We start from the raw sequence: 9,142 nt of genomic DNA, 5'->3' as shown, positions 1-9,142 counted from the left end.
CCTCGGGGCTCAAAAATTTCACGGACCTGATAATTCTCACCTTGGTGCCTATTCCAATCATGGAGTCCCACTCTGCAACTCTGGGCAATAGCTTGCTTAATCTCCACAACGGCCCCCACAATGCTAAGGATGACTGGCCTCCACCTTGGGGGTGCCCAGGAGTGGACGCCTCACAGGGAAAGCCAGGATGGGTTCCACAGCGGTATTCGTACAAGCACCTTGAGACCCTTGCAGTGAGTAGTGCGCTATACAAGTATCAATTTATTTTGTAGACCCACACTACTTCCTCACTTTACGTGAGAGGACGATCTAATAAGCATCTGTTGCTTAGACCATGGATCTCCAAACTGTCCTAAAGGGCTGGATCCATGCCAGATTTTTAGTATATCCCATTTAGACAAGTGTGGTGGTCTTAAAAATCTGCCATGGATCCAGCCCTCCAGGATTAGCTTTGGAGAACCCTGCATTAAGCCTTTGACAATTTCTGCCATCCCACCCCATGTGATTAGTCTGTCCGAAGCTCAACTACAAGTCCGCTCTAGATGGTAATGCTCTTAACCAATAACTACCTAACCCACTAACCAGTCCTGCTAATCTAGGTTGCATTTGTCCATATCCCAGATGCATACAACTAGCCAAGATTACACATTCAGGTTACGTAGACTACAAGCATACTCCATGTAATCACTGTGGCAAGTGTAGACTCCATTTCTAGAATGCAGTGGGTCAGGGCAGGAGAATATTGAGGCTTCATAAGTATATTGATAGTAGTAATGGTGACGGAACAAAATAAAAGCAACCAAAAGCTACAAAATGTGAAGTAAGTAAAAGTCAGCATTCTGGTTAAGTTAACAGAACCTTTATTGAATAGTAAAAATAATTTGTATTATAATAAATTAAAATAACCAACATGGTTTCACAACTATTTCTTGCCACGCTTGGCGGTAGTTTTGGCAGAGTCCTTATCTGTGTTGTCTTTGCTTGTGGGTGCAGCCTTTGCTGCTGGTTCCCCCTTCTTTTCACTGGTCTTTTCCTTGGTTGCCACTTTGGCAGCCACCTTCTCCTTGGGCTTTTTGGCTGGAATTTTGCTAGCTTTGTCAGAGTCCACCTTTGCTTTAGGAACAGCAGCCTCACCCTGTGGGAGAAGTATAACATTATTTAAATGCTTACTAGTAGAGTGCATACAAAGCATGTATCAGCAGTTGTGTAGCACCAGACTCCTGGGATTGTTCAAGAGCTTTACAAATAAACATGACCGGCACTAACAATCCAAAGTTGTATGCACTGACTTTATGGTTGAATATTCTGAAACATTAATTTATATTTGATAGTTTAGCATTAGCATTTGCATTTTGCTAGTTAACTTGAGGCGATCTTATTTTTTGCAATACTCTGGAGGTTTGCAATTCCTATGAACTCAATAAATAAGAGAACTAATCAAGGACTACCTAATTCAGTGACCAGAACCTGTACCCTTCGTCACCAATGCCCCCCTTTAAGGACGAATTTCAATATCAAACACCTACATCTGATAAAGTGTGGATGTATACAAGGTGGTTACTAAGTGCCCCACATCTATGGTCTTTAACAGGAATGTTGATTCCATAAACCACAAAGTGACAGCTAGTCACATCACTGCATCTCCTCGCATTAGTACATCTCGAATGATCTATGCCTTCGGCACAAGTGTTCACAATTTGAACTAGCACCAGAACACCAAGAGCTCAATAAGGACGGTTTTAGAAAGCAAACTCAGGAACCCATTGAATCAAACACTACTTCGGCTGTTGAAATTTGTTCCAACAGGCATGCACATAGCCTGCCCACATCTATGCTCAGTTAATGATGTGTGTCAAAGCCAGTAAGACATTTGACCAGATAAAGAAATGTTGAAGTGATTTCCCTGGAGCGAAGAAAAATCTTGCCAACTGGCTTCCCCGTACTTAAAAGGGTCACTGTTCTATGGTGAGGACACAGTGCAAGGACTTGTAGGCTTTAAGTGCCTGCACCTCTATTCTGGCTCTAGGGCTTCTGAAGTAAACGATTAAACCCCAAAGTTACAGTAGCATGAAGGTATGAGTGTTCAGGTAGCATGGTTCTGCTCCAAGCTGGAACTCAGCAGCCATACCACTTCAAGCACCCTTGAGAACTGCATGTGAATAGTGCACATGCACACGGGAAAACTAGCTCCTCCACTCACAACAAGGGTCATTTGCTCCAAATTTAAGTCCAGTCTTTACACACAATGCCATTGCTACAAAGCTCAATACATTTGGCCACCAGGCAATATTGTAATATGGTCTCAGCTCGTTATCTAGTTTGCTCCACTGTAATGCAGTTTACAATGCCAGAAGCAGAGCGGAGACCGGTTGTAAACCAGCTTAGGGTCCTCCCTTCGTTGAAACCACCAAATTGCAAATACAGCTAGTTGTAGAACTTGCTGTACTTCAGTACCCCCTTCCTGTAAAAGGGTACAAAGTAAGCCTCAGTGCAGAGTTTACATCAAGCATAAATCAGCCTCTGGCTAGTGCAAGATGAAAGCTAAAAGTAACTTACTTTACTGCTGGCAGCCACTTTTTTCGCAGCCTTCTTAGCCGCATCACCTGCAGAAGACAAATACAGCTTTGTAGGTGCTGTAGCATGTTACAGTACAACAGATCACAAGTAGGATTTTATGCAGCAGCAACAGATCGCACTAACGAGATTTAAAAAAAATGAACCACTTCATAATAGCAGCTGGAGTCCAAGTACCGCTACGTTGCCTGAATTAAGTGAGGCATAAACACTTAAAAGGGTCAAAACTACAAGAGAATAAAAACAGACTTTAGGGATGGACCTATATTGGCACGACTCAGCATACCCAGGAGTCCTTTCAGTAACTATGGATCAGAATCCCTTTCTGAAAGGGCAACAAAACTTATGGTGTCTCAGCATCCGATGTGCCATTACCACATAGGGCCACTTCCTCATCCCAACCTTTACCTAGTGATGTGTTCCACCCGATTATGTAATGAAGGAGGAGGAAGGTAGCTGCAGAAGTGAAATCTAACATAAGTAATCAGGCCATGAAAGATGGCATTTTAAACCATGCTCTGGTGAAGAAAAACTGGTAACTGAAGTGTGAAAGGAGGAAGTTTGGGAATAGACGTCAAAGAAAGACGCCAAAATCTTTTAGAAATTAAACTGGAGCCAGGTCTACCTCCTTCACCCAAGCCAATTTATAGAGCTCAGGTATCTTACAGATGCAGCCCTAGACTTTAAAAACAGGGCGCACAAACTGAGCCTGAACAGGATTACGAGGTGGGAACAAGCCACCACACAACTGTAAAGTAAGTTTATGTACATCTGCGTAAACATTTACAACTGGGGTAACATTGACATCAGATTAAGAGATTGGAAACAGCAAGAGACCAAATTGCCAAATGTATTTTACAAAATAAGTGCATAACACATTTTCTAATGCCATCAACACATCCAGTATACCAGATTACATTGTAAGCTGAAACCAAGTTAACCACCACCACCCTGACTCCAACATACGCACACCCTGCTCTGCAATTCCCATTCACCACCTCCAAGAGTTTCTAAACGTGTGTGACTGAGTTTACACCAACAATTACCATGCTGAAAGCTGCCAGCACTGCACTTAGGACTCAGTGAGGTTCCAGTAAGGGAAAGAAGAGACCGGAATCTAATATGAAACTTGTAAGGTGAACGCTTAGTTTTAAGGATTCAGCAAGTGCAAACTCCTCAAACGTCCAATTGGTGGGTGAAGACTTACCAGGTGCTTTTGGCTTCTTAGCAGCTGCTCCGGCAGTTTTAGGTTTCCTGGACACAACTTTCTTGGCTTTGGGCACCGGTTCTCCATTTGGGTCACTGTTCTCAGATACCTTCTTCAGAGTTTTCGGTCTGGCTGGTGCCAGCTACAGGGTATATAAAAAAAAACTACTGGTTACTTTTTGCACAGATGTTGCCTAGTTTAGGGGCAGGCCAGCACAAACACAAACAATGTTATTGTAAGACCAGGCTGGAGGAGTCACAATTCTACCAGGACTAGTTCAAAGTTATGAAGGTAATGCCAATGCATAAAGTGAAGGAAGGGCAACCAGGTAGAGTCTAGAGTATGTGACTAGTGGCTCCTAAAGGTCTCACTTTATCACCTTGTTACAGGCCAAGAACAAACTACTACCCTCCATGGTTACGGACTACAAGCTGGGCTTGCATCAGTTGCACTGCTAACCCAAAACACGCTGAAAGAAGAACCCCAACCTAGTTCAGCAAGGATCACCGTTCTATCCTTTAACGGGGGAGTGATCCAGTCATGGGCTCACCTTGAACCTTCCTGTGGCACCTTTCGCTGTAGAGTTGGTCGGTCTCATCAGGAGGCCCTGCTCTATGCCCTTCCCCAGCGCTCGCCTCAGCAGTACCCGGAGCCGCACGGAGTCCACAGACGGGTAGGTGGTGAGGATGTAGGTACGGATGGAAGGCACCGTCGCACCTTTGCGGTCGGTGTTCTTCCTCAGGGCTTCCAGTACCATGCTCAAGGTCGAGGGGTGAAGAGGAGCATCTGTTGCTTTTGGTACTTTGAGGACTTTAGCTTTCACCTCGGCAGCTGTTGATGCAAAAGCAAACGTTACTCACATTTTAGGGTGACAAAGCATGCCAAGAATGTGGTTAAGAGCAGCACTGTTTAAAAGCTACATATGAACAGATCATACAATGGATTGCTACCAAAAAAAAAAAAAAAAAAAACAAAAAAAAAAGTTTCCCTGCGAATTAATATATTGACTGAACTGTTGAACTACTTGAAAAACTGAAATGCAAATAAAGAGAACCACCTCTATCATAAGGCATTAGAAGACACCCGTAAAATGCACAGTAGGGCAATTTAGCAAAATATGGGTCTCAGGCCAGAGCCAGGCATTGGTGTCTTACATGGTAGACACTTATGCTGGCCCAAGACATGTATGTTTGTATACAAAGGGGCCCTGGCTGAGATTAAATGAGTACTGTGGAAGCAGGGGTCCATGGCTTCAATAGTGCTGTCAGCATGTATGAGTAACATCTAAGCGGGAGGGTCAGAGAAAGTAGTCTCCATTCCCTTGGAGAGAAGGAAGTATCAACAGTATAGAAGCAAAAAAACAGCATATACGCGCAAGTACCCTTCTCGTTGGCTTGAAAATAATGGGGGAGTGGGGGTTATTAGGCAATTAAAGAGTCTACATAATTGTGGGCAGGTAAACAAGGCAGGGAATCGTACACGCTCAGGGTACAGGATATAATATATATATATAAAAAATAAAAAAAATAACACACCCCAATATACACGACACGATTCAGGCGGGAGACTACCGATTTTTCAAGCAAAAAATGGTTAGCTGTCTCCCGCCTGAAATTGCATTTTCTACATTAGAAGTCAATGGGGAATTCTCATTTTCCCGATTTTTTATTTGAAATCCCGCAAGTCCCTGTCCTAAAATGTTGGTATATATATTTATATAGGGGACAGCTGACGTCAGCAGCACTCGAGAACCCTGCATGTTCTAGATCAAACCGGAAATGTCGGCACAGCCTTGGGTTTTTATTTTTGCGTCATTGCCTCACAGTCTGCCGTCTACCCATCTACCCACTAACGTGGACAACGGATCTTCGCGTGCCAGGAAACCACCGATCCTTCGCAGACAGACAACCTGCAAGAGGCCGCCATTTTAAGGAACATAAGACCAGGGTTCGAGGCCGAACAGAACTAGTACTTTAAAGGATGAAGCAATCGTACCTAGTTTAAAAAATCTGGCGCACTTTATTAGAGCAAAGTTAGCCGCTCTAAACATGTTTGCTGTTAATCTCGACCCCCCCCCCCCCCGCGTTTTTTTCCTGGGGTATTTAATCCACTAAGATGTTCATAATAATGTATTTTTTTGTGCGAAAATATATTGTGCCGAAATAACTTATTGCTAGTCCAAAAAGTAGGTGAGAATATTCAGACTTGGCAAAACTCTAAAACTACGCACTTCAAAAGCGCGACATGCAAACCAGACCCCATTAATTTACAGATTCACAGTGAACAAGCTTTTTTTATGCGTGCGATTTAACAAGCACATTTTACAGTATAAAGATATGCACTGAAGTCTCAACCCTGCCAATATATGTTTGTGTAAAATAAAATATTACAAAAAGATGAAAAACCCCACCTGGTTTAGTAGGCACTGCTTTCGACGAGTCGGGCTCGGCGGCCGAGGCGGCAGCAGCAGCAGCAGCAATCCTCTTAGAAGCCATTTTACCGAGAAAAGATGCTAAAAACAAATGCCCACCGAAAAATAAAATTAAAAATAAAGCCTCTTACAGGACGGATACTATTATTTACACCACAGAAAGGCTCTTGTGAAGTGTGGCCGGGGCTCTGGTTTATATACGCTGAGTCTATCCCGCCTCGACTGGCTAATTAACGCTACCAGGTGAGTCTCAGAAGTAATTAGTACCGCTGGAAATGTCACGCCTCCTGCACGAGGTCTGAGCGAAGGGCGTGGCCTCCTGGGGCGTAACTCGGGGATTCGAGGATGATTCTTGAAGTTACTTTACTTAAAACAATAAGGTCGGCATATTTCTATGTTATGTGCTCAGGGCAACTACCACGTTTGTTTCAATTCGAGTTACTGTTGTCTTTGGTTTGCGTGGAAGAGATTAAGCGACCCCCAATGTATGCGTGGCACTTTCAGCCAGTCAATCAGGATGCACTGTGGGACTTGTAGTTTAGCTTTTAGAATTGTAAATAATCAGTCACATTATGCACCGTGTGGCTGCATAAAAGGCCAGGACAGGCTGAAGGCGGCCTAGGGTGACTCATGCATGCCTAGCCTTCATGCTCAACCAAGTGAAAAATAATCAGTGAAAGGTATGGAAATCTAGTGTTCTTTCCCTTTTCAGATATAAAGCTGAAAGCGCTAAAACATGATGAAATCACGTACAAAGTAATTCAGTGCTGCCTGAGTTATGTCCAAATCATTATTCAAGCAAACAGAAGGATAACAACCATGATGTGAAACAATATTGAGAATTATACACCAGTTATTTTTCACCAACCCCACCTTTGACTTTCCAGAACAGCAGAACTTGAACAAAAGGCTGGTATTTTTTTCTGAACCATGTATACCACGTATACATAGGTCAGTTTGGCAGCTCTGGTTAAGCGGCACGTATACTCCTTGTTGCACTCCAAACTGGTCCGACTGGCATGTAGGACAGAGACTAGGACCCTCACTTCTGTCTGTGTTGGGCAAGTTTCTTTATGGTGCTCCAGCTGTGGTTCAGGGTCTTTGTTTCTGTTTCCACATTTCGCCTCCAGGTGTTCTTTGGCCTGCCTCTCTTCGGTTTGCCCTCTGGGGTCCAGTGGAGAGCTGTTCTTGTGCTGGAGTCTTGTTCTCTTCCTATGGTGTGTCCTATCCATCTCCATCTTTTTATCATAATGATGGTGCCCATGCTCTCTGGCTTGCATCTGGTGAAGCAGTTCCTGGTTGTAGATGGTCGGCGACCAGGAAATGCGCAGGATTCTTCTCAGGTTAGTGCTGTGCAAGATTGACAGTTTGGTGATGTCGCTTTCTGTAATTTCTCGGCATTTTGATCCATACAAGAGTGTAGACAGAACGCAGCTCTGGTAATACCTCAGCTTGGTGTTGGTGTTGTACTGAGATGACCGCCACATGTTGTTCAGCATCCGGAAGGTATTCCTAGCGGATGTATGACGTTACCACGCATACCATTACCACGCATACCATTACAACGCGGTATTTACAACGCATACCGTCACAACGCATAGCGCTTTGAGGTGCTGGATAGTGGTAAGTATAATTTTATATTCCAACTCCAGTCCCCGTGGACACTAGGGAAGGTGTTGGATATAAAATTAAACGTATTCCCTATCCTAGAGCGCCCCCCCAGCGCAATGCGTTGTAATGGTATGCGTGGTAATGCCTGCGTTGTAAGTGTAGTGCGTGGTAAAAAATGCGTGGTAAACGTTGTATACCATTCCTAGCCTTTGTTCAGTCTCCTCTTGATTACACTGCCTGTTCTTCCATCATGTCTGATATTACTGCCTATGTAGGTGAACACTTCAGTCATGGCTGGGGCCTCTCCATCCAACCTGTATGGGTGACTCTGCCACTCCGTGCACTGCTCTGTGATGTTGAGTAAAGTAAGGATCTAATCAACACCCTCTGTCCTTGCGGAACCCTGTCCATTCTGTCCGTAACTGTTTGTCCATGGCATCAGGAATGCACTGTATAATGATTTTCACCCGGATTGTACTCAGAATTCACAAAAGGCTGATTCCATGACAGTTGTTACAGTTGTTTAATACTCCAACACACTTCTAAAAGGGGGGAGAGAATAACATTCCTACCCCAATTTCCCCGAAGAAACTGTATACACACAAAAAGAGGTAGGAATGTAGATTACACACTTATTAAGTTTAAGTTGCATGTGCCCTGTGTGGAAAAACTGCCCTCACCCACAAATTGTGGCACTCTTCATCATTGGGCTTGCTAACTAACACCCCGGCGCAGACCAGCACCTGGGGTGGACCAAAGGGAAGGAGAAGACAATACAAACATAGAAATAATAAAGGGATACAAAAAAAATATGTGCAGATTGTGAAGTCTAAAACAGACTCTGATATATTCGCCCTTTATGCTTTCTTCCTGGATTATCCGGACAGGATTAAAAAAGAAATATGGGATTGTGGTGTCAGGACTTTTTAGCAGCCCCTCAACCCTCCTCACTGCATACTTGTCATCATGTTTCAGCCTGTTGATTAGCCCTCAAAGGGGTCTATATGGCTTTCTTCAGGACCCTTGATCCAATGTATATATCCCTTCTTTCCTACCTTGATTCTGTAGGCGTGGGTAATCGTCCCTTTTAATCAGAGATTATTCAAAACACACTTCAGTGATAACTGTGGATATAAGTATGACCATTCAGATATTGAATTAAACTAAAAAAATCAAACACTCTTAAAAATCATTGGTTCTGAAGGATACATAACTTGTGTATTATCTCTTCCTTCAGTGTCACATAGAACAATTATACTTAAACTTAATAAGTGTGTAATCTACATTCCTACCTCTTTTTGTCTGTATACAGTTGTCTA

General features: G+C 43.5%; 1 protein-coding gene across 1 annotated transcript; it reads right to left on the bottom strand.

Moving 5' to 3' along the window:
* Positions 1–843: 843 nt before the first annotated feature.
* Positions 844–6,381, bottom strand: H1-8 (H1.8 linker histone). The gene is made up of 5 exons (XM_086936865.1): positions 6,192–6,381; positions 4,332–4,612; positions 3,782–3,923; positions 2,557–2,603; positions 844–1,135 (listed from the first exon to the last, which is right to left on the bottom strand). Exons 1-5 carry the CDS (start codon positions 6,274–6,276, stop codon positions 923–925), a joined length of 768 nt encoding a protein of 255 aa, XP_086792991.1. The 5' UTR covers positions 6,277–6,381; the 3' UTR covers positions 844–922.
* Between the last annotated feature and the right edge of the window lie 2,761 nt (positions 6,382–9,142).

This window comes from Lissotriton vulgaris, chromosome 9 (assembly GCF_964263255.1).
Source record: "Lissotriton vulgaris chromosome 9, aLisVul1.2, whole genome shotgun sequence".
Taxonomy (NCBI): Eukaryota; Metazoa; Chordata; class Amphibia; order Caudata; family Salamandridae; genus Lissotriton; species Lissotriton vulgaris.
This window is presented reverse-complemented; position numbering and strand designations above follow the sequence as displayed.